Source organism: Cervus canadensis, chromosome 21 (genome assembly GCF_019320065.1).
Source record: "Cervus canadensis isolate Bull #8, Minnesota chromosome 21, ASM1932006v1, whole genome shotgun sequence".
In the NCBI taxonomy this organism is placed as follows: Eukaryota; Metazoa; Chordata; class Mammalia; order Artiodactyla; family Cervidae; genus Cervus; species Cervus canadensis.
The window spans coordinates 4,534,895-4,560,420 of NC_057406.1; the positions used below are offsets into that span (position 1 = coordinate 4,534,895).

The 25,526-nt window shown below is 52.5% G+C and overlaps 1 protein-coding gene across 7 annotated transcripts in view; it reads right to left on the reverse strand.

The window, feature by feature from the left end:
* Positions 1-11,247: 11,247 nt before the first annotated feature.
* ARHGAP8 (Rho GTPase activating protein 8) overlaps positions 11,248-25,526 on the reverse strand; it is a 47,632-nt gene continuing 33,353 nt past the window's right edge. For all 7 annotated transcript variants that reach the window (XM_043440633.1, XM_043440632.1, XM_043440635.1 and 4 more), the window contains exons 9-13: positions 19,322-19,395; positions 16,461-16,538; positions 15,688-15,816; positions 12,272-12,375; positions 11,248-11,649 (exon numbers count right to left, since the gene is read on the reverse strand). In XM_043440633.1, coding sequence (XP_043296568.1) covers positions 11,323-11,649; positions 12,272-12,375; positions 15,688-15,816; positions 16,461-16,538; positions 19,322-19,395 — 712 coding nt within the window. In that variant the 3' untranslated portion in view covers positions 11,248-11,322. The remainder of the gene's footprint in view (positions 11,650-12,271; positions 12,376-15,687; positions 15,817-16,460; positions 16,539-19,321; positions 19,396-25,526) is intronic.

A 25,526-nucleotide genomic window follows, 5' to 3' on the forward strand; every position in this document is an offset into this window, starting at 1 on the left:
GGACAGACTCTGCTTCTGGCCGCCGTAGACTCATCACCCGTCCCTGCTCCGCCTGACACTTCTCCCTGTGGGTGTCTGTGTCCTTGTCTTCCTTTCTCATCAGGACAAGTTGTATAGGATGAGGCTCCACCCCAGTGATCACACATAAACTGTGTCACCCTGCTTCCGAATCAGGTCACATTCACAGATCCTGGGGAGCTTGGGACTTAAACATCTTTTGTGGGGGACACAACCTATAACAGACACCTTCCGTGGGTCCTCTGAGATCTGCTTCTCTAGGTTTCTTCGCCCAGGACCATCCAGGGCTGCCCTCCTTGGCCTCGCCTTCCCCTGCACAGCCCACGTAGTGTCATCCTGCCCAAGACCCCGTTCCCTGACGGCCAACTGTGTGCCCGCCCCACCTGGTTCCTTCCTGGGACCTGCTCTGACACGTCAGCCTCTCCCAGGGGACTTGAAATGCCAGGACCTAAAGGGGGACACACCCAGGTCACACGGCCAGCAGGTGGCTCTATCCCAGTCCGTGGTTCCTGGACACTCTGCCTCTCTGGACGCTGGACACTGGTCATGTGGGGCCCGTGTGGATGGCTGGAAGCTGCCCTAACCAAGTCGCAGGTACGCGCACTCCGGACCCGGCTAGCTGGCCAGTCGGGGGCTGCAGATGGCGACCTGGCCCCTGGGTGACTCCACCGAGCGTGAGGGGACAGACGAAGGGGCACAGGCTGGCCAAGTGCTCCTGACCACACGCTGCCCCTCCCTACCCTTTCAGCCCATACTGCGTGTCCCATGGGGGGGCAGCGCTCCTTAAACTAGACTCTGCTGTGCCCCCACCATCTCCCAGACCCCCTGGGGCTCCCCAAGAACAGCGCCTGCAGTGTCTGGTGATGCCGCTTGGGGGGTCCTGGTCCCCACCTTGATGTCCTGCCCTCCCCTGAGCAGCAGCTCAAGTTGTGTTTGGGGGGGCTCCCCAGGGACCCCCAGGCACACCCCAGGGAGAAGTCTGGGCAGGTGGCTGCAATCTGAGACTGTGAGACCACCTTCAGGCCACCCCACCCTCAGCCTGTCCTGCTTCTGGCGGCCGCTGCTCACCCCACCCCCATCCCCTGCCTCTGGTCCCCCGGGAGGACCCCACACCAGGCTGCAGAGAGCTAGGTGCTGGCCGTGGCTTCTGCTACCCTCACTGGCTACCTTCTGCTTGGCGAGGCCCCAGCACCCACTCCAAGAATCTCTGGTTTCCAAACAGAACGGAAGGACTCCCACCCACCCGCAGGCAGCTCTGCTCGGGTCCCTGTTGTCGTCGGGTGGCAGAGACCCATTGGTTGCAGTAGCTAGCAGCAGGCAGGTTCCTGTGGGGTCGGGAAGCCAGGCGGGGGAAGGCTGGCTCCGGGAGGGTGTGTGCGGAGGCGCTTCCACCCCCAGCTTCCCCAACCCCCCGGTGTTAAGTCAGAAGGAGGAGGGGTCCCCACCACCTCCACTGCTGGGCTCTTTGAAGTGGAGGCATTGCCCAGAAAGCGGGGGGCAGGGGCAGCCTGGGCTGGGCCTCCTCTGGAAGCATGGCAGTGGTGTCAGAGCAGGCTCGTATCAGCCCAGAGAATCACTGTGTGCGTCACTTCCAAATCCACAGTCACTAACTTCACGTTTATTTCCTGACCACGCTACGTGGCATGCGGGATCCTGGTTGCCCAACCAGGGATCGAACTTGCCCCCTCTGCAGAGGAAGCACAGAGTCCTAACCACTGGACCACCAGGGAAGTTCCTCAAAAAAATAATAAAGTTCCTTTATTATCATCTCCATTCTCCTACGAAACTTATCCAATGGGTTTCTTTTTCTTTCCTGTTTGTAAAAAATAGTTTTAAATACTGTATTTCACTCTTACAGAATTCCCCTGTTTTTAAAGATTTCTATTTTTGTTTTTCACTGTGATTTCCTCTCTTTTCATTTACTTTAAGCATATTTTCCTTTATGAACTCGAGAGTGTGTATAATAACTGCTTTAACATCCTTGACTGCTATTTTCAACACCTGCATTATTTTCAGGTTGGTCTCCATTGATTGTTTCTCGAGGTGGCGCTAGTGGTAAAGAGCCCGCCTGCCAATACAGGAGACATAAGAGACGTGGGTTCGATCCCTGGGTCAGGAAGATCGCCTGGAAGAGGGTATGGCAACCCACTCAGGTATTCTTGCCTGGGGAATCCCAGGAACAGAGGAAACTGGCGGGCTACAGTTCATGCGGTCACAAAGAGTCAGACACGATTGAAGTGACCTACTGTGCACGCATCATTGATTATATTAGACTGGATTGCATTTTCCTGTTTCTTTGTATGATGAATAATTTTTAACTACGTCTTGGATGTTGTGGGTATTATGTTGTAGAGACCCTGGGTTCTGTTATGTTCCTTTGAAGAGTGCTGGTTTTTGCTTGTTTTAGCAGGCATTGAACTTGGGCCCTAACTGCAAACTCTGTCAGCAGGTGGCTCAGACCCCGGTTCAGTTCTTTTATCATTAGCTGGTGTCTGTCCTCCATTTGAGACTCAGCGATCAGACAGAACTTGAAATGGGGTTTAAATGCTCAAAATACAGCCTCTCCCTGTCTGAGTCTCTCCCGTCCAGAACTCCCGACCCATCTCCTAGTGACCGTCCCAAACTCTACCCTCTGCTCTTTAAGCCAAAAAGACTGTTGTTTCCTACTGTCGACACAACCATTCTAACAGAATTGCCAACTTCGGCCCAGATCAGATTAAAAGCCACATAATGGAAGCCCATCCGGCGCCAGTCACTTCTCCAAGTGTAGACCTCCCTCAAGTCTGTCCTCACTCAATCTCCAGGGCCTTCACATTGTTGATTTCCTGTTTGCTTACCTGTGTTCTTTTGTATTTTGTCTAGAGTTAACAGACGTTGTTGTGGAAAAGTCAAGTCCCAAGAGAGTTATTCAGCCGCACTGGAAGCAGAGCACTTGGATATACTAAGAATCCTTAGAAAACTTGAATGTACGTGTGTGTGCTCAGAGGTTTAGTCGCGTCCAGCTCTCTGTGACTCCATGAATTATAGCCTGCCAGGTTCCTCTGTCTGTGGAGATTTTCCAGGCAAGGATACTGGAGTGGGTTGCCATGTCTTCTTTCTGGGGATCTTCCCAATCCAAGGATCGAACCCTCGTCTCTTGTGTCTCCTGCTTTGGTGGGTGGATTCTTTGCCGCTGAGCCACCTGGGAAGCCGCTTAGAAAAACTTAGGCTAAAGTAAGAGTGAAAGACCACTTTCCAATTCAATTTTTTAAAAATTCCTTCTGGGACTTCTCTGGTTGTCCGGTGGTTAAGAATCCACCTGCCAATGCAGGGCACACCAGTTCGATCCCTGCTCTGGGAAGATCCCACATGTGCTGCAGTTCTAGAACCCCACACACATTAGAGCCTGTGCCCCAAAAACAAAAGAAGGCACCGCAGCGAGAAGCCTGTGCCCCACAACTAGAGGCTAGTAGCTCCCACTCGCCGTGACTAGAGAAAGCCTGAGCCCAGCAACGGAGACCCCATGCAGACAAAAATTAAATAAAATTTGAAAATGCCTTCTGTACGTTGTTCCAGACGTGTAATATTTTCAATTCATAAACTATATATAGGAGTGGGGCATTTTAAAACTTTACACAAGCAATAGCACCCTGTATTTATCATCCTGCAACTTCTCCCCCTCTCCGCATAATACTAGAGATTCAGTCACATGGAAACGTACAGATCCAATTTATTCATTTTACCTGCAGGACACTGTTCACTCTCATGGAAGTCGCTTTCCTTCATCTGCCTTTTCTTCTATTGATGGGCACACTCAGGTCGCATCTGATTGTCTGCTCTGACAACAACCCTGCAGTAATCTCTGTACCTCCCTTTTTTGGTTTATTTCTCTCGACTCACAATTGCTGGATCAGCTTTAACTTCACCAGCTTGCTAAATTGTAATTGTACCAATTTAACTCTCTACCAGCAGTGCAGGAAAGTGCCAATTCCTCAAAATATGAACAATGCTTCTCTCCGGGCGGTAAAATTTTAAATGATGCTCACTGCCTTTGTTTGCACTTTCTGTCAGCGAACTTTTTTTCCCCTGAGCAATTATTTCTCTGATAACAAAACAGGAAAGCTTTTTGTTATCAAACCAACAGCAGGGCTTGCCCTGCCTCTTCCACCCCATCTATATCCGGGGAGGACCCCTCTTCGGGGCCCAAATCACTCAAGCCTGGGAGCTGCCAGGACCCTCCCCTATCTCCCCAATCTTTCCCACTCCTGCCTGAGTCTTGTTCATACTGCGGTAGCTCTAAAAAGATGTATCTGGGGACTTGGCGGTCCAGTGGCGAATACCTTGAGCTCCCAATGTCAGGGGCCCCAGTTCGATCCCTGTTCAGGGAACTAGATACCACAAGCCATAGCCAAGAGTTCACATGCTACAACTAAAGATCCCACATGCCACAGCTAAGACCCAGTGCAGCCAAATAAATAAAATGGAAAAATAAAAATAAGTAAATAAATGTTTTAAGGTATTGGAAGAAAAAATGTAAATGAAAAATAATTTAAAAAATTAAAAAAGGCATATTTTGTGCTTTTATTTGCTTTTCTCCCCAGCTCTTCTGCAAGCCCCATGAAGGCAGGATGTATATGCCCCCACAAAACCTCTATAATTCTGAGACTGTTACTGCTGGGACAAAACAGATGCTGCGAAACACACAGAGGCCCGCAGAGCGGAGACTGTTCTTCCCATTATGCAAAGGAGAAGAAGCTCCAAGAACTTACCCCAACCACACTCCCACGTGCAGGACAGAAACCCAAGTGGAGCCTCCTCACTTTGAACTCCCCGTGTTGGGCGACATGACTCACCTAGGCTCACAGGTCTGAGTCTGAGCTGTACCAGAATCGGGGAGCCTAGTGCCTGGCCCCCCGGTGATGGCAGTCTGCCTCTTTGGAATGGACTGGCCACTTGCTCTGCCTACAGACGCGTCTACTCAGGGCAGGATTCATTAATTCCTGGTAGATGTCAGCTCCAAGTCCTGGGCAGCCTGCCTAATCTCTGGAGTCGCTTAAAATCTCTGTCATTTCTGCAAAAGGGAATATTTGGGCAATTTATCTCACACGTCCTTGTCAATAGAGACACTCCGGGGCCCTGGTTCCAGCCTCACGTTTCATTGTTTCAGGCTGATACGCGCCGCGTGGGTCTCCAACACATTATCACCGTAATCGCTTTCTCTTGCCGTGGAAATGGTGCTTTGATACAAGGGAAGGGTGACAGGACCACGCGGCGCTGGCGCTGGGATTCCACAATTATCGCTTGTGAAAGGGAGGCTGCCATCAAAGCAGCCACGGGAGAGCGTCTCGGGGCCACCTCTCAGAGTCAGAAAATTTGAAACATATATTTCACAAATGTGCGCCACACTGGAAACCTTTCTGCATAATGCATGAGATTTGATTTAATGTCGTTGTTAATTCTGGTGTTCACAGTGGTGTCCTCTTAAGGGAGCCATCATTTTTTTAATTTCAGACTTTTTTTTCTTTTCCTGGCAGCACAACTCTGAGGCCGTTTTCGGGTTGTTCTGAAGTGTATGAGAACAAGACGCCTTTCTGGGGGCGAGGGGCGCAGATGCCAGCCGCACTTCCAGCGGCCAGTGGGGCTGGCCGTGGGTTTGCCTCGGGCTCCGAACTGAACCCCTTGGGGGCGGGGGAGCCCACTCAGGCTGGTCCGAGCGCCCCCCGCCCCCCACCATGCCTGACTGTGGTTGGCTGGATCTGGAGTTTTAAAAAAAAGAAAAAAGGATGTAAGAGAAAAGAAAAAGAGCTTTGTAGGGGAATAGAAAAGAAACAATAATACTTTTCAAGTGGTCCAAGAGCACCGTCCTGGCTGCGCTTGGCTGTGAGAGAGGGAAAGCTGGAAGGAACAGCAAAGATGGATGAAGAAGGATGGAGGGAAAGAAAAAGAGAAAGTGAAGTCTCTCAGTCGTGTCTGACTGTTTGTGACCCCATGGACTGTGTGTAGCCCACCAGGCTCCTCCATCCGTGGGACTCTCCAGGGAAGAATACTGGAGTGGTTGCCATTTCCTTCTCCAGGGGTTCTGCCCACCCCAGGGATTGAACCCGGGTCTCCCGCCTTGTAGGCAGACGCTTTACTGTCTGAGCCACGAGGGCGTGGGGGGTCAGACCAGAAGCAGGAGGGGGGCTGTGGAGAGACAGGTGAGAAAGAGGGGGCTGGGAGGAGACAGGCTATGCCGCTCAGATCAGCGGGCCCTGAGGGGCTCCTGGGGCCCAGGACACAGGGCCAGAACCCGGCGCCATGAGGGCACAGGCTGCCACCGCCCAGCTGGGGAGGCTGGCCTGCAGCCTGTGGAGCCCATCCTGTGCAGAAGTCCGCCGGGCTTGGCAGGTCTGAGCTCCCTCGGCCTCTGTGAACATCCGCCATCTACTTAGGGTGACTGCAGCTGCTGGAGAGGTGTGCCCAGGGCTGGGTGGGGGTGGGGAGGAGCGTGGACAGCCACCGGGTGACCAAGACCTGTCTTAAGTCCAAAGATGTAGATGATTCTGGTCCAACCAGGAAGTGTCCAAGATACAATTTGGCAGCAGACAAACCTTTTTTTTTTTTCCTCCAGTTTTATTGAGAACTAACTGATGTACATCACGATGCTTTTTTTCTTTTTTAAATTTCATTTTTAACTAGAGGATAATTGTGTATGTAAATGTCGCTTAGTTGTGTCCGACCCTTTGCAACCCCATGGACTGTACGGTCCATGAAATTCTCCAGGCCAGAATACTGGAGTGGGTAGCCTCTCCCTTCTCCACGGGAACGTCCCAACCCAGGGATCAAACCCAGGTTTCCCGCATTGTGGGCGGATTCTTTACCAGCTGAGCCACAAAGGAAGCCCTTGAGGATAATTACTTCACAATATTGTGATGATTTTTGCCATACATCAGCAGGAATCGGCCACAGGTATACATATGTCCCCTCCCTCTTGAACCCCCCTCCCACCCACTGGGTAAGTTTAAGGCATATAGCATGTGGGTCTGATGTACGTGTATCGTGAAATGATTATCATAATAGGTTCAGTTGACATTCATCATCTCATATAGACACAATAAAAAGAAAACAATTTCTCCTTGTAATGAGAACACTTAGTATCTACCCTCTAACAACTGTCCTATGTATCAGACAGCAGGAGTAGCTAGTAGCTATAGTCATCAAAATGTTAGTTATATTCCTAGTATTATTTATCTTACGGCTGAGGTTTGTAGCTTTTGATCACTGTCTTCCAATTCCTCCTTCCCCACTTCCTATCTCTGGTAACCACAAATCTGATCTCTTTTTCTATGACATTGGTGGTTTTTGTTTATATTTTGTTCTACATATTAAATTGGATCTTAGGGTTGTTTTTTGTTTCCTCTGCCTGACTTATTTCACTTAGCATAGCATCCTCAACATCTATCCATGTTGTCAAAAGTGTTAGGATTCCCTTGTCTCTATGGCTGAATAATCTTCCACTGTATAAATAATCACATCTTCTTGGTCCATTCATCCACCGAGAAACACGTGGGTTGTTTCCAAGTCGTGGCTGTTGCCAACACAGGGCAGACAAACCCTGATGTCCACACTGAATCATTCCAATGTGTTCAGACAGGAAGCTGGGCCAGGAGGTTGCATCTGATGAGTCTCAGGTCTCGTGGTTTCTGAGCTGCTGTCCTGGCAGCTGGAGGGGAGTGTGGAGTGCGAACGCCCCCTCCACTGTGAGGTGGGGAGACGGAGGCCCTGACCCCTCTCTCTGGCCCCCACAGCACAGGGCTGCACAGAGCTGAATCCCTGCTCTGCCACGTACAAGCTGTGTGGCTTAGAGTAAGTTCCTCCACCTCTCTGGTCCTCCAGGTCCTCGTCTGTAGACCAGCAATGAGACGATTGGAGTAGACATGTAGGCCCACCTGCCCCAGGTCGGGGAGGGACTTCACCAGGGAGGATTAATCCTCCTGGCCTCTCTCCCCACCCCCTTGCCCCTCCCGTGGGAAGAGGAAGGAATATTAAGAAGGTGGGACCCGGAAGTCTGGAGCCAACTGCCTGCAGAACACGTGGACTCTGGCCCGCGTCTTGCCCGGGCTCAGGGATCAGGTGGTGTTTGTCGAAATCAGGGTGACTAGTTAGTGAGCGCCCTTGGCCACAGACAGAGCCCAGGCAGGCAGGGCCCTGGCCAGCTCAAAGCAGGCACTTTGACTCCCGGGTCAAAGTCTGCCTTTTCCTCAATATTCTCAGTCTGAGCACGGAGATGGCTGTTACTTAAAGCCGCTCAAGCCCCAACCATGAACGCCCACCTGGCTGGGCTCCCCCAGGAGGCAGAGGCAGGTGGGAGGTGGTTCTGCAGCAGCCCCTACACTGCAGGGACCAGCAAAGACAGCAAAGTCTCCTCCCGGCGTGTGGCCCGCGTGGCCGTGTGTCATCCTGAGAGCCCCATGGGAGGGACCCGGCTCAGCCCCCGACCATGTCCTTGTGGTGGCCATCTGAGCGCAGGTCGGAAAAGAATTTCCAGACACAGAGCATTGAAGGAGGGAGTGAGTTCATTATAACAAAGAGAAGAGATAATGTGGGCGCTGGGAGCATGGCAGGCCGAGCTCTTGACCCAACAGGGAGAGCCGATAGGATGCTGTTGGAACAGCGGGCCGGCTCCAGGGAGAGCAGACGCTTTCATGAGTTGTTGTTCAGTCACTAAGTCGTGTCTGAATCTTTGCGATCCATGGACTGCAGCACGCCAGGCTTCCCTGTCCTTCACTATCTCGCTGAGTTTGCTCAAACTCATGTCCATTGAATTGGTGATGCTACCCAACCATCTCACCCTCTTTCGTTCCCTTCTCCTCCTGCCCTCAATCTTTCCCATCACCAGGGTCTTTTCCAATGAGTCGGCTCTTCGCATCAGGTGGCCAAAGTATTGGAGCTTCAGCTTCAGCATCAGTCCTTCCAATGAATATTCAGCATTGATTTCCTTTAGGATTGGCTGGTTTGGTCTCCTTGCTGTCCAAGGGACTCTCAAGAGTCTTCTCCAATACCAATTTGGAAGCATCAATTCTTTGGTACTCAGACTTCTTTATGGTCCAACTCTGACATCCATACATGACTACTGGAAAAACCATAGCTCTGACTAGACGGACCTTTGTCGGCAAAGTGATGCCTCTGCTTTTTAATACACTGTCCAGGTTTGTCACAGCTTTTGTGGGTTAGCAGCCAATTTTTACAGCCTCAAAACAAAGAAAATTCCTGCTGGAAGGGTGCATTAGGTGATTGTTTAGGGGCCACAGATTGAGCATGGGGTGGGCATTTTTGCCTAACTCGGGGTCAGGAAACTGGCTGGTGATGATCAGGGGGGCTTTTGGCAACAGTTGAGAAGGAAATGGCAACCCACGTCAGTATCCTTGCCTGGAGAATCCCATGGGCAGAGGAGCCTGGAAGGCTACAGCCCATGGGGTCGCAAAGAGTCGGACACGACTGAAGCGACTCAGCACGCACGCACAAAGGGACTCAGTCAGTTCCAGAGGTGACCTTGGTTCTGGGCTCCATGTCTGTTGCCTTGGTGCAAGGCCTCGCACCTGTGACCTTGGACTGGGACTCCACAGCCCACCCTGCTGGGGCTGGGCCTGCCTCTCCCCAGGAGGACGTGCTGTGTCAGTGGGAGGGTCTCCCCTCCAGCACCCATCACCAGCTCCACCTCCTCCACCCAGAAGCCACAGGAGGACCAACGTCCTTACCACCTGAATGGCCGGGACTCGGGGATGCTGTGCTCTGGCCTGGTCACAACAGGGAACCCGCATCAGAGAAACAAGAGGATGCTCCCCTGCTCTCGGTCTGCCAGGTCCTTGAAACAAGGGGTCACCCACTCACTGCTGGGCGCTGGGAGGCGGCTCAGTGGGCATACGTCCCCTCCCTTACAGAGACGAGGATAGGCAGGCAGGTGGCCGCAGCCACAGGTGGAAGTGGAGTGAATGTGGAGGTGAGAAGAGGCAGGAGGTGAGCACGGTGCCCACACCCTCCGCATGCGGGAAGGAGCCCCAGCTGTCCATGGGACTCTCCAGGCAAGAATACTAGAGCAGGTTGCCATGCCCTCCTCCAGGGGATCTTCCCGACCCAGGGATGGAACTCACATCTCTCGTGTCACCTGCAATGGCAGGAAGGCCCGTTACCACTAGCGCCACCTGGGAAGATAAAGTGAAGGTGTTAGTTGCTCAGTCGTGTCCAAGTCTTTGCGATCCCATGAACGGTAGCTCGCCAGGCTCCTCTGTTCATGGGATTCTCCAGGCCAGAATAACTGGAGTGGGTAGCCATTCCTTTCTTCAGGGGATCTTCCCAACCCAGGGAGAGAACACAGGTCTCCTGTATTGTAGGCAGATTCTTTACCGTCTGAGCCACCAAGGAAGCCCTCCTTACAGTGTAGTTAAAGTTAAATGAAGTCATGAGTGTGGGACCCGGGCCCGACAGGTCGTGTGTCCTTATGAGAAGAGAGACCAGGGGGCTGGCCCTTTTGTCTCCTGAGGACAGAGGAGGTGGCCATCTGCACGTCAGGGGAGTGCCCTCGCCAGAGGTAAAGGCTGCTGGCACGCTGACCCTGGGCTTCCGGCCTCCACAACGGCAGGAAAACAAGGGCCTGTTGTTGAAACTCTGGCCTGCGGTGTATGTTGTGGGGGCCTGCCCAGACTGACCCATCGGGCACCAGCCCTCCTTTGCTGCCGGGTCTGTGTGGGGCACCTGACCCTGGCCAGCCCACCGGTGCCTGCCCCGGACACGTGTCCCGTCCAGGGTGAGACCTTGGCTCGGCCAGTCAGGGATGCTGGGGGCTCTTTGCTGGGAACGTGGAGCCATGACTTTTCACGGTTCCTCACTGTATGTGGAGCTGGGAACACAGAACCGTCTTGCAACACCAAGGGGCCGGCCTGCCTGAGACCGCAGGGCCAGGACACGTCCTGGAGCCCTCGGGCAGCCGATGGCCCCATTTCTCCACCTCCTCGTATCCGCACCCTTTGCCCTTCCGCTGTGACCCTGGCCTTGGCCCCAGAGGCCGCTGCTCTAAGTCACTGGGTCCGCATGGTTTGTCACGTGGCATCAGGGCAGCAGGAGACGCCTGGTACCAGGCCCAGCCAGTACATTCCCGTTTTAGGTGAGGCCAGGCTGAGTTCTGATCCTAACAGATCCATCATCTTGGCTCAGCCTGCCCTTACCCAACAAGAGGGGCTGAAGAATCAGAAGCACGGAATTTTCACTGGAGGGTTGCTTCGCTAGAAGATCGTTTAATGGCAAGTTTACAAAACACAGATGCGGAGACCACCACTGACATTTCCAGCCCTAGAGGAGTCTCCAGCCCGTGGTCAGGGGGCGCGGAGGGAGCGGGGGCCGGGCGAGGCCGGAGGCGGGTCTGTCTCCTGCGGCGCCTCCGTCGGGGGCGGGGCCTCTGGCGCGGGGACCGCCCCGCTCGCCGGCCTGGGCCCCGCGCTCTTCCGGGCAGCGGCTGAAGACCTTCTCGTAGTACTCAATCAGCAGCTCGGTGAACAGGTTCAGGGGCACGAGGGCACCCAGGGAGGAGGCCCCCTGGGACGGCCAGATCAGATTCAGCCCGAAGACGCAGGCCAGGTTGGAGCTGTTCATCTTGTTGGAGATGCTCTCCTGGGACACCTGGGGCCAGAACATGCGGTAGACAGGGGTGTGACCGAGCGTTCCCTGCGCCCGGAGGAGGGCTGGAGCCGCCTGCCCGCGCTGTGACCCGTCCTGGCCTCAGTTTCCCGTCTGTAAAACGGAAGGGATGGGCCTTGACAGCCCGGGGGGCCCACTGGCTCTGACCTCTTGATCTCCTTCCGGAATGGGAATGTCCCTAGCAGCCTCCCCACCCCACCCCAGGACTCAGGGGGTGGGGCCCTGGGGACAGAGTGCCCGGCTCCGAAAGGGGCTGCCCGCTCATCTCGGCCAACACTCAGAGCAACCCCAGCGCTGCGAAAGGAGACATTTCTATTGTCTTAGGGCCCCCGGTGTGTGGCTCATGGTGCAGCAGGCCCCGGACACTCATGACACGTCCTGCTGAGGCCCCACGCGGGTGGCAGACTCTGAGCACCCCAGGTCTGCACACACAGCACCCCTGTCCACACCCCACCCCGCCCCTGACCTGCCCCGTGACCTGTCGGGCAGAGGTGTGGCCTGGTCAGGCCTTGCAGGAGGCCCTTCGGGCTCAGAGTGGGCTCCAGGGCCAAGGGAAGTGAGAACCCAGGCCTGGTCTGCCCGGGCACCAGCTCGGCCCCCTCACCTCGTGCAGGAAGCCCATGAGGTAGCTGAGGACGGCGTAGTTGTGTTCTGGAAGGTTCTGCAGGATCTGGCGGCAGCAGGTCACCCGCAGGCTGCTCTCCACACCTGCCACGGCCCAAGGGTCCTTCCTGAGCGTCCCCTTCCTGCGTCCCTCTCAGGACGGGCAGGGGCGTGGGGAGAGGGGGACAGACTGCCCCATGCCTGGGCCTCGGGCCCATTTCCTTCCCGGTCATGTGGCTGTTCTCAGCAACCCCCCGCTTCTCCAAGCTCTGCCTGCTTCTTTACCTCGGGCACCATGACTGCTCCCCACCAGACGACCCCCGGGAGCCAGATCACCTTATGGATGGGATGGTCGATACAAACGACAGGCCGAGGGTCGGTGGCCTACTTCTGTCAATAAAGCTTTATTGGCACAGACCCACATCCATTCATTTGTCCATGGCTGCTTTTGCATGATGGCTGAGTCTGGTACACACAGCCTAAAACATTTACGGTCTGACTCTATAGAAAAAACACATGGACCCCGCTCTGGACTAACTCAACCTGTTTACAATCCACAGCTCAGGGCCCCACACCCAACGGGGCCCGGAAGCAGCCAAGCAGACTGTGCACCTCCAGTGGTCGCCCCCCCCCCCACATACCCCGCTGAGCTCCATAAACTGCGAGTGCAGAGGTGCTACTCCACACGCATCCGCCAAGCTCCTGCTGCGGACACACGTGTGCACACATGGACACACCTCGAGCTTCCAGCACCCTAAATCTCCTCCCACTAAACCTAGGGCACGGTGACTGTGAACTAACACAGCCTCTGCTGAAAGACACAGAATTCCCTGCTGTGAACATTCTTGTTGGTTTTTCAACAAAAGTCATTCTTCCCTGAACTCAAGCTGTTGCCGGGTAATTTGAGCAGACTAGGAATCCCCTCGGAATTAATATTTACGAGGAACCAACAAGTCTTGTTGCCCTGGATCTCTGCTTTCCAGCCTTGATATCTTTCTTTCTAAGAGCTGTGGTCCCAGAATAGATATGGTACATTGTCCACCCCTGGCTTTTACCGTGGTTCCTTCGAGAAAGAATACTCCCTAGTGAGCAGGAAGGAGCAGCTTGCTGTCACAAAGCTGCCACGAACCAAGCACTTACTGTGTGCCAGGAATCATGCCAACCAGTGTATGTGCCTTTCAATCTCAATGCAACCCCGCTTTTATATAGATGAGGAAAGTGAGCTCAGAGAGGTTAAGTGACCTGCCCAAGGTCACACAGCTAAGCTGTGCTGAAGCCCAGACTTGAGTCCCATTCTGTTCGGCTATGGGTTGGTGCTCTAAACCTTGCAATACCTTGGGGCAACTATCCCCGTGGCAGTTTCCTTTTTTTCCTGGACACCACAGGCCACCTGGGAAGCCCATTTCCTCCAGAGTGTTCTCTGCAAGGACTTCTTGCATCACTTCAAGGAGACATGCACCCCACCTGAGCGGGATTGCCAGATACAATAGAGGCTATCCAGTTAAATGTGAACTGAAGATAAACAGCAAATTCTTTTTTAGTGCAGGTACATCCTGTTCAATATTTGGCACATAATATACTAAAGAGTTTAGTATACTTACTTACACATAGATACCTGCTTATACTAAGAGTTCATTATTTATCTGAAATTCACATTTGACTGGACGTCCTGTGTTTTTTAAATGCTGAATCTGGCAACCCTATGCCGGAGTCAGGATTCAGTCAAGCTGAGTTGTTGAATGACAGCTGACAGGGTCCATAGCCTTCAGAATAACTAAGCTGATAGAATGATAGGCAGCTATTAAAAAGAACGAGTAGAGATGGCAAATGAAGAGGAAATAACTAGCTCATAATTGCAATCTTTCTACAGAAACTGCTCTAAGATGGGGTCAGGCAGCTCTGTCCATCATCAGGTTTTGCCTGGAACGAAAAGTGCTTTCTTGGGCAGGATTTTATTTGGGTTGGAGTCACCATCCTAGGGGTACAGCCTCGAGCCTTCTAACTCTCATTGTTAGAGACAAGCAGAGTGCCTGTTCAAATCTCAGCGTGTGCATGTGGGGGGGGCGGTGCGGGGAGGAAGTGGGGGCTTGGTGTGTCTCATGGCTTGAGACCCACCAGGAGTCAAATCCAGTCTGGGGGGAGCAGTGGGGGCAGAGGCCGTCCCATTTGACGGCAGCAGTGTTTGGTCACGTGCTTTCTCAGCATCCTCCAGCATCCCTGACTCGCCCTTGTTGTTCTTTAGTTGCTCAGTCGTGTCGGGCTCTTTACGACCCTATGGACCATGGCCCGCCAGGCTCCTCTGTCCATGAGATTCTCCGCGCAAGAATACTGGAGTGTGTTGCCATGTCCTTCTCCAGGGGGAAGACCCGCCTAGACTAGGGAGAGAGCCCACGTCTCCCGCATTTGCAGGCGGATTCTTCAGCACTGAGCCAACTAGGAAGCCCTGACATGCCCTCACTGGCTGTTAGGAGTGACCAGTGCCACGGCCGGCCCTCGGTGCCCCTGGTCCATTCCAGAACGCCGACATCACCACGCCCGAGAGCTGCAGCTCACGTCACGCCTCCCTGGCGTTCTCCACCAATCTGGGGAGACTCTCTCCTCAAATTCCAGTCAGCCTTTGTAGAGTTCTTTTATTAACAAAGCCTCTGCTTTCAGGCTTCTTTTTGCCTCTGCACTGTCCAGCTTTACCAAGAGCTGTAAGTGAGTGTAACAGGAACCCTGATCACCCTTGCCATCTGATGGGTCCTCATCCCCCCGTCCCCCAACCCTAGGGGATGTTGGACCACCTGGTCTGCTGGTAGCAAGAGTCCTTGGATCAGTGTAGTCAGAATCTGCCCCCGCCTACCCCCACCCCCGTTTCCCCTGAGTGATCTTCCATCCACGGACCACCCGCTCCCTGGCTGTAAAGCCCCTCCTCCTGCTTGCGGTGTTCGGAGTTGAGCCCAGTCTGTCTCCCCACTGCAGTGGTCCCCACACCTCTCATGATGCCCCCCCTGCCCCACAAAGGGGTGCCTCATTGTGCTTTCACAAGGGCCACGCATAGCTTTGTCTAACAGCAGGCGGGGGTGGTACCCCCCTTTCTAGAGGAGGAAGTTGAGGTGCTAGAAGTAGAGATCCTCCAGAGCAGTGCAGGGGGGTGCACTCTGACTGTGGAGATGTACCCCAGATCTAGAGACGCCCTCCGAGATCCCGCCTCTGGGCCCAGGGGCACCTGATAACCCTTGACCCCGTGTTCCCCGACCCTGGGCAGGGCTGGCCTGGCTGAGGCCGGTGGGGGTCCAGGCGGGGACAGCCCCTCTCCTGGCCCACAGCTCTGGAGGGAAACAGGAGGAGGCCGGGCAGCCCCGCCCCCCCACCCTCCCCGGCCTTCTATTGGCACCCCGGGCACCTCTGGCTGGCACCCCGGCGGGTACGTACTGGTGATCTCGAGGATCTGCTCATAGGCCTCGAAGGTCAGCAGCGGCTGGGGCAGCTCCCTCAGGAAGGTCTTCAGGATCACGGCCGGAAGGTGGATGTCCCCATAGTCATCGAAGTTCACGGGCTTCCCTGGACACAGAAGGGCGTGCATCTGAGTTCTGACGCTGGGCTGGAGACTCCAGCTGTCGAGCAGGCTCGGACTCGAAATGGCTTGAAACCTCCTGAGGGGAGGAGCCCGACGCCAGGACACGGCACTGTCCCGTCCTGCCGATGGGGTGTCACCTGCCCTCCCCTGCCTCTCCACGGCACCCAGCTGAGGCTGGGGGACACTGGGACATTTTAATGAATTAATTTGGTGGCACTGGATCTTCATGGCAGCATGCAGGGTCTTTGATCTTTGTTATGGCATGTGGGATCTAGTTCCCTGACCAGGGATTGAACCCAGGCCCCCTGTATGAGGAGTGGAGTCTTCGCCGCTGGACCACCAGGGAAATTTCAGGGGGACACTATTGATTCTCTGCCATATGACCCGGTCCCGCCTGGACGAGAGCGCCCTGAGGTCAGGCCTGGCTTCCACTGTCCCCAGGATTGGGAGGGGAGGCTGGGGTCCGGGCATAGATGCACCGGGGCAGCTGCCCCCCAATCTGGGCTATTCCAGGGTCGGGGGTGGGGGGAGCTCCGCTGGCTCGAGTGATGGGCTCTGTGGCCCCGGAGGCCCCTGTGAGGGTGGCCGGGCCGGAGACTGACAGGGAGGGTCTCGGGGAGCCACTCACCTTGGTTGTAGAGCCGCTGGATCTCGCGGACCGTCTGGACACTGGCCGATCTCCGGAACAGGCCCTCGGTGTGGAGTCCTGTAGGGAGGGTCCCCAGGCATCTCACAGGGCCCAGCACCTGAGGTTTCTAGAACATTCCGTGACCCCCTGCCCACGCATCCCCCCACCACGGCTGGCAGGGGACACTCTCCAGCCTGGCTCGTCTTCTCCCCGCTAGCCCCGTACCCACCTGTGTTTATTCCTCTTAAATCAAGCCTTTTCCATATTCCCCAGTCCCACCTGATTCCCCACCTCTGCAGACCCCAGAAAGGGAGCGTGGAAGAGGCTGACGCTTCAGGCAGACAGCTGGGGTCTGCCCGACGACGCTGCCTCGGGCCAGCTGTGTGACCTCAGAGAAAGCACTCAGCCTCTCTGAGCCTCAGCTGCCTCGTCTGCAAAGAAAGCCAGGAGGGCCTGCCTCCAGGGGCTGCGGGAAGGATGAATGGGGTGACTCATGGCCCGAGCCCAGCTCCCAGGACGCCCCCGAACAGGCTGCTCCCCTTTCTTCCCAGTGTCTAGAGCTGACCTGGCCTATATGGTGGCCACTAGCTGCCCATGGTGGTTTACATTTGTGCAATTAAAATTAAATAAAGTAAAAAATCAAGTTACCCAGGCTCAGCACACGAGCCACACACACTGTGCTCCGTTGGACGACGGCCACACGTGGCCAGTGGCTACCGTCCTGGACAGTGCAGACAGCATGTCCACGTTCGCCAGGACAACACCGGGCCCCAGACCCCCATGCTCGCCACTCACCCCCTCCCCAGCCTCTTTCCACGCTGAAGCTGAGTGAGCTATTTGACACCTACATCCAAACCTCATCGGCTCTGGCACGGAGCTCTTCCTGTCTCCATCAGTCATGGGAGAGCTGCCGTGAATGCATACCATAGACCTACAGGTCTGCCTACTGCCGCCCTGCTCTCCTGCCCAGCGCCCCCCGCCTGCCCCTCTGACCCCTCTGTCCAGCCTCCACTGGCTCCACGCTCCTTCCTACCTTCACCCTCTGTACCTGCCGTTCCCCTTGCTTAGGGGCCCCTTCTCCTCTTTCTTGCTGAGTGATTGTAATAGGCAGAAATCTGACATGGCCTCCAGACTCCTGGGCCCTGGAGTCCCAGGTATTCATTTAAACACGAATCTAGATGCTACAGTGAAGGGACTCTGCAGAGAGAATTCAGGTCCAACGTAGTTGACCTGAAGATACGGAGATTATCTAGGGTGGGTCTGGCCTAATCAGGCGAGTCTCTTAAGAAGGACCCAGGTTCCTCCTGGCAATGCAGACTCAAAGCGTGGGGGGCAACGATTCAAGGTGTGGGTGTTTCTCCAGGGAGAGGTCACACGGCAAGGAAAGCAGGCCACCTCTAGGAACAGAAAGAGACCGCTGGCTGACAGCCAGCAAAGACGCAGGCAACTTGGAACTACAAACGCAAGGACTGAACTTGACTGGTGCACTGGATGATCATGGAAGTGGAGTCTTGCCTAGAGCCTCCAGAAGAGAGCACAGCCTGGCCAGCACATTGAATTGAGCCCTCTGAGACCCTGAGCAGAAAACCCAACGCCCGTGGCCAGACTTCTGACCTCAGACATTGTAATAATAAATTCATGCTGTTTTAAGCCCTAAATTTGTGGCTATTTGTTACACAGCTGCCCGCGGGTCAGAGCTCAGCTTCCCCTGACCTCTGTGACCGGCTCATCCCTGTCGTGAGTCGGTAGTTGTCATAGTTACAGCCCCTGGAAGGGACACAGGCCGTGTGTTGCAGTCACCATGACAACCCTAGTGCCTAGACCAGGGCTGAATGCAGCTGAGTGTCCAATGAATACACGTTTAATCCACATATTCATTCAACAAACATAGAGTGAGTTCCTACTGTGGGCTGTTTGTTAAATTTTTTTTTAAATAAGGGAATTAATACATTTTTTAAAAAAGGAAGACTCCCTTCCACAGCTTCTATGAAATTTTTTTATCCACAAGTTTTTTTTGTCCATTCCTGAGATACATAACGGAAAGGGCAGTGCTACTCATGACAGAGTAGAAACAAATGTCGAAGGAGAGACCGCTCCAAATGTCAACCACAGACCCTCCAGCCTGAGAGCTGAGGTCTCAGAGAAGTTTTCACGCCTTGAGCAGGCAGTTCCTGGGACATGCTGGGAACCACCCCCAGGGACCCCACTTCCCCTCTGACGCTCTGACCCCCACAGCTCCTGCATCTGAACCTGCAGGCGACCACCCCTCACTGGCAGCCCTTTCTCTCGAGAATGGTCTTCCTCCCGTTAAGGTGAAAGACACCTCCATGCACCTTTCCTGTGGATCTGAGCTCTGGCCTCAGGAGTCTCGGAGGAGCCACAAGGCTCATCCCCACATCACTGAGCACACCCACCCCACTGGCAATGGTGTCTACAAACCCAGTGCATCTCTCGTGATAAAGGAGTCCCTTTTATGGGGGTGTTCCCATGGACCAGAGCTGTGTGAAGCACCACACACACATCACCTCACTTAGGCTCCACAACAACCCCTTGCACCTGGTACTGTCATTAACCCCATGGGACAGATGAGGAAGCAGAGGCCCAGAGAAGGTCAGTAACTCACCTGAGGCCACACAGCTAGCACACAGCAGAGCCAGGATTCAAATCCAGAGAGTCCAGGTCAGAGCCCGTGGCTGGAGCCACTGTGCCCCAGTCCTGCCCATCCTGGTCATCCCCCCCGTGCCCAGGTTCTAGCTCCTCCCATCCTCTGGCCCGTGGGGCGCTCAGGACCCCAGAGAGGCCTCCAGGAGAGGTGTCCCTGGCACCCTCAGCTCTCCTGGCTGGAGCCAGCTCGCACTCACCTTTCTCTCTCAGGTACGTCACTGTGTACCTCAGCACGGGGGGGATAAGTTCACCTTGATTTTTGTCTTTGAGGCTGAGGGCAGAGAGAAGAAGACAGCAGTTTTCACCTGGGTGTGATAGGTGACCGTGACAAGAACGAGGTCCTCACCACACCTCTGAGAAAACATGGGCCCGAGATGCCGTGCAGAGAGAGAAAGAGGCGGCCTGGCCCCCAAGGAGGTAAGTGGTCTGGTGGCCAAGAGAGGCAGAAATAATAAAAATGATGGCGCGTTATCTGAGCGCTCCACCAGGAGGGTGCACGTGCTACGGAGGAGCTCTGCGGATGGGGAGGGCTCCACATGGGGCAACTTCTGAGCTGGGTTTTGAGGGATGAGTAGGAGCTTGCAGAGGACAAAAGAGGAAAGGGCATTCCAGGAAGAAGGAAACACACAGAAGAAGGCCCAGAGGTGTGAGAAGGTCTGGCTGTGGAAGCAGAACCAGGAGACCTAATCAATCAAAAGAGATGCTTTGTGAAGACCAAGCACGTTGCCCCAGACAGGCTGTTAACACTCAGTCTCTTATGTAGTAATCTGATACAGAGACTCAGGAAACTTTAAATGCTTTAAAGATAAGGAAACTTTAAAACACAGGTACAATTATCATTACACACCAGTCAGGATAGCTGCTATCCAAAAGTCTACAAGCAATAAATACTGGAGAGGGTGTGGAGAAAAGGGAACCCTCTTACACTGTTGGTGGGAAGGCAAACTAGTACAGCCACTATGGAGAACAGTGTGGAGATTCCTTAAAAAACTGGAAATAGAACTGCCATATGACCCAGCAATCCCGCTGCTGGGCACACACACCGAGGAAACCAGATCTGAAAGAGACACGTGTACCCCAGTGTTCATCGCAGCACTGTTTATAATAGCCAGGACACGGAAGCAACCTAGATGCCCATCAGCAGACGAATGGATAAGGAAGCTGTGGTACATATACACCATGGAATATTACACGGCCATTAAAAATAATACATTTGAATCAGTTCTAATGAGGTGGATGAAAGTGGAGCCCATTATACAGAGTGAAGTAAGCCAGAAAGAAAAACACCAATACAGTATACTAATGCATATATATGGAATTTAGAAAGATGGTAACGATAACCCTATATGCAAGACAGAAAAAGAGACACAGATGTATAGAACAGACTTCTGGACTCTAGGGGAGAAGCCGAGGGTGGGATGTTTTGAGAGAACAGCATCAAAACATGTATTCAAGTGTGAAACAGATCACCAGCCCAGGTTGGATGCATGAGACAAGTGCTTGGGGCTGGTGCACTGGGAAGACTCAGAGGGATTGGATGGGGAGGGAGGTGGAAGGGGGGTTCAGGATGGGGAACACATGTAAATCCATGGCTGATTCATGTCAATGTATGGCAAAAACCATTACAATATTGTAATTAGCCTCCAACTAATAAAAATAATTGGGCAAAAAAAATTGAAAAAAACCAAAACAAAACACAGATACAATTATATGAATGGCCCTTCCAGCCTCTCACACCCCAGCTCAACTGGCAGAGTCAAAAATCTGAAGCCACAGCCGCCTACACTGACCCATTCTACAGACCCCTGGGCTCCCTCTAAACATGTTTCCTTCTCTTTCCTCATCTGCTGGATTTTCTTGCCCCAAAGGCAGCATATTTGAGAGACTGGGCTAAGTTGGTCCAGGCTCCTCTGTCCGTGGAATTCTCCAGGCGAGAATGCTGGAGTGGGTTGCCATTTCCTCCTCCAGGGGATCTTCCCAACCAAGGGATCAAACCCAGTCTCCTGCATTGCAGGTGGTTTCTTTACCGTCTGAGCCACCAGGGAAGCCCCCGGCTAGACTGAGGGGCCAGGGCTCTGAAGTCACACATTCCTGGCTGGGATCCTGCCCTGCCACTTTTTAACTGGGCAGAATATGTTTTGCTGTTCCTAGGATGCCTGCTCTTTAAATGTCAGTTGGGTTAATTTGACTGATTGTGTTGCTCAAGCTTTCTAGACTGTTGTTGCTGTCTGCTTGTTCCATCAACTATACCGAGCAGGGTACTGGGGTCTCCTACCAGGATTGTGTATCTGCTTCTCCTTTGGTTCCCCCAGATTTTGTTGCATGTATTTTAAAGCTGTTACTTAAGATTAACTTCTTTATTATTACAAAATGTTCCTCGCTACACCACAGAAATCAGGATACACCACAAAACAGTTGTTGTTTGAAGCTCAGTGCTGGGGAAACTTATGATGCAGCCACAGATTAGGGGAAAACATGGTCACAGGTGGATAGAGCTGGGACTCAGACCCACGAGTCTGAGCCTGGAACCCTCACTCTTAAATATTAAGTAAATAATATCTACTTAATTTCTATTGTACTTTTGCTAGCCCCAGTCAGAGATGGGAGATGGGCACTGGGAAAGTCCAAGTGACCAGCTTAAGGTCCCATAGCCAAAAGATGGCAGAGCTGGAGGCAAAGTGGCCACGACCCAGATGCATGCTCCTTCTGTAGCGATTCTTCGGGTGGACGTGATATCCTTCCTGCTTTCCATTTCACTCTGAGATTTACAGAGGACCCAAGCATGAACACGTGGGCTTCCCAGGTGGCGCTGGTGGTAAAGAATCCACCTGCCAACGCAGGAGATACAACAGACGTGGGTTCAATCCCTGGTCAGGAAGATCCCCCGGAGGAGGAAGTGGCACCCTACTCCAGTGTTCTTGCCTGGAAAATTCCGTGGGCAGAGGAGCCTGGTGGGCTACAGTCCATGTGGCCACGAAGAGCTGGACACAACTGAGTGAGCACAAACATGGGCACAAGGAAAACCGCATCACCAGCTGCGACAGGCCTTTGCAGGCCCTGATCTCCTCGGAAAGCTGGGTTTACTCCTGATTTCACTTCCACTGAAGCTTGTCCCACCAGGACTCTGAACAACAATCCAGTTGGCAAATGGGGCCAAAGGATGGTCTCTGCTTTCATGAGGTCATGCTACCACACGGATGCAAGCTGGACACTCCGAACCACTTCCCTAACTTGATTCCCTGTGTGTCCCCTCTGAGTGGGAGGACGCGGCCTGGGGCTCAAGTAGCGTCCAGAAGGTGTCCCCGCTGCACCCCGGGGAGGAGCGTGCTGGATGGGTCCTTTTCTCCCAGGACACTCCAAAGCTGCAGGCTCTCTTCCTCCTCCATTTACTTCAGGAACCACACAGATCTACACAAGTCCTAGGAACTGAGTGACCCACAGCCTGTCTCTGAGCCTCCCCAGCCTCAGTTTCCCCACATGGGAAACAGAGATGTTGACAACCTCCCTCCAGGGAGAGCTGCAAGTCATAAACAGTGAAAGACGGGAAAAGCTTTGAGCTGTAAGTCAAAAACACTGATAATTAAAATCACTGCAATGCTGAGAGCTGGGTGATGTCCCAGGCCAGACGCTGAGGGCCCATTTCACGGATGGAGAACTGGGCCCAGTGTGCTTGTGAATAGACACAGAATCCTCAACAAAATATTAGCCATGCAAATTCAGCAACGTGTGAAAAGATGACATACCATGAGCACATGTGATCTATCCCAAGAATACAAGGCTTGTTCAACACATGCAAATCAATCAGTGTAAAGTCACATTAATGGAATAAATGACAGAAGTCATGTGATCTCTCAACAGAGCAAAAAAAGCATCTGACAAAATCTAACACCCTTTCATGAAAGAAAAAAAACCCAACACTCAACAGAGTAGCCACAGAAGGGATTTTCCTCAACCTGATCGAGTGAATCTATGAAAAACTAGCATTATACTTAATGGTAAAGAGACTGAAAGCTGCCCCCTAAGATCGGTAACAAAACAAGGATGTCCATGCTCGTCACTTCTATTCAACATTGTACTGGAGGGCATAGCCAGTGCGACCAGGCAAGAAAAGGAAATAAAAGGCATCCAAGTTGGAAAAGAATAAGTATAACTATCTCTATTTGCAGATGGCATGATCCTAGATATGGAAAATACTAAAAAAAAAAAAAAAAAATTCACGAAAAAACCTATTAGAATAAGTGAGTTCAACTATATTGCAGGATATAGAATCAGCATACAAAAATCAATGGTATTTCTATACACTAGCAATGAACAATTAAAAATGAAATTAAGAGAGCAATTTGATTTACAGTAGCATCACAAAGAATAAGAGCTAAATAAATTTAATAAAAAAGTACAGAACCGCTACACTGAAAACTATAAAACATTTTTCAAAGAAATTTAAAGATTCAAATAAATGGTAAGACATCCTTGCTTTTGAATTGGAAAGAACCTGCCTTGTCAATGCAGGAGACATAAGAGACTCAAGTTTGATCCTTGGGTTGGGAAGATCCCCTGAAGGAGGGCATGGCAACCCACTCCATATTCTTACCTGGAGAATCCCATGGACAGAGGAGCCTGGCAGGCTACAGTCCATGGGGTCACACAGAGTCGGACACAACTGAAGCAACTTAGCTTGTAGCACACTGTTAAAATGGCAATAACCCCCAAATTAGCTTACTGACATGGCACAGTCCCTATTGAAATTCCAATTGCTTTTTTTTTCTTTTTTGCAGAAACTGACAAGCTGATTCTAAGATTAAAAAAGAAATTCAAGGGACTCAGGAGAGCTGAAATAATCTTCAAAAAGAAAAACAAAACTGGAAGACTCACACTTCCCAATTGCAAAACTTACTATAAATCTACAACAATAAAGATCACGTAGCACCAGCTTACAAATCAATGGAATAGAATCAGGAGCCCAGAAATATACCCTCATATGTCTGGTCAATTAGTTCTTTACAAGGTGTGTCAAGGCAGTTCCATGGGGGCAAGTATAGTCTTCTCAACAAATGATTCTTGCCTGTGTGGAGTATCAGGGAAGGCTTCCTGGAGGAGGGGGTGAGAAGAAGGAAAAAGAGTAGGCAATGAACTGGGCCTCAGGAACTGCTGATGTTGCCTGCACATTCTATTAAGACCCCATGACCCTGGAGGGTAGAGAGCAGGGTTTCACCTACAGTTAGAGGGGAAGAGGCTAGGGTGAGAAGTTACATCACAAGCTTGCCTTCCCAAAGCTGGAAAATGCCAGAGCTGGGATGTGACCTGCCTCCCCTCCCCTGCTCCCGGAACCCATCCCTTTTTCCATCCCAACTGCCCAGTTCAGGGCTGTTTCCATTGTCCCTCCTCAGGGATGGAATGGAAGGCAGGCAAAGACTTCTTGAATCTCTGACTTCCCCTTAATATATTAACTTAATTAGCTTGTGCTAAGGTGATTACGTTCTGTTGTGTGTTTTTTAACTTAACTCAGCGAATTAACACTTGTGAATAGGATCTGCTTATGAATTTTAATGACTTTCATTCATTCACAGTCCAAACAAATTACATATTTGGTGCTTTATTTAATATGTTTATTGCCATTTTATTACAGTCATTTGCAATGAAACAGCATAAAATATTAATTTAAAGAGGCAATCGCATGGATTAGCTCTCAAAGTAGCACGTGCAGAATGGTTTTCAGAGGTTGCCCAACGATAGTCACCATTCATTCCCTAAAGACGTTAACGAACTGACGTGAACAGACAACTGGTTCTGGAGCAGGGCTGGACCACAGCCTTTATACTGGATATCCCCAGCGTCTGCCGGCAGCTCTGGGGCTGAAACGCAGCATCGGCACCTTCCAAAAGGCACCTGCTTGAAACGTAAGGCCAAGGTGCCCTGGTGAACTTCACAGGCCGAGCGGTGCTCAAATCACAAACACCTCACACACACACACACACTGTACTCAAGCAGATGGCTTCAGAAGTCCACGAGTTGGGTGAGTTTTTGCTTTTCATTTTTAAAGCTTTGTTAGATGATAAGGAGACTTCCCTGGTAGCTCAGACGGTATAATCTGCCTGCAATGCAGGAGAACTGGGTTCAATCCCTGGGTCGGGAAGATCTCCTGAAGGAGGGCATAGTATGACTCAGTCATGTGTGACTCTGCGATCTGATGGACTGTAGCCCACCAGGCTCCTCCATCCGTGGAATTTTCCAGGCAAGAATACTGGAGTGGGTTGCCATTTGCATCTCCAGGGATCTTCCTGACCCAAGGATCGAACCCCATCTTCTGCATTGCAGGCAGAGGCTTTATCCTCTGAGCCACAAGGGAAGCCCAGGTGATAAGGAGACTTCCCTGGTGGCTCAGACGGTATAAAGAATCCACCT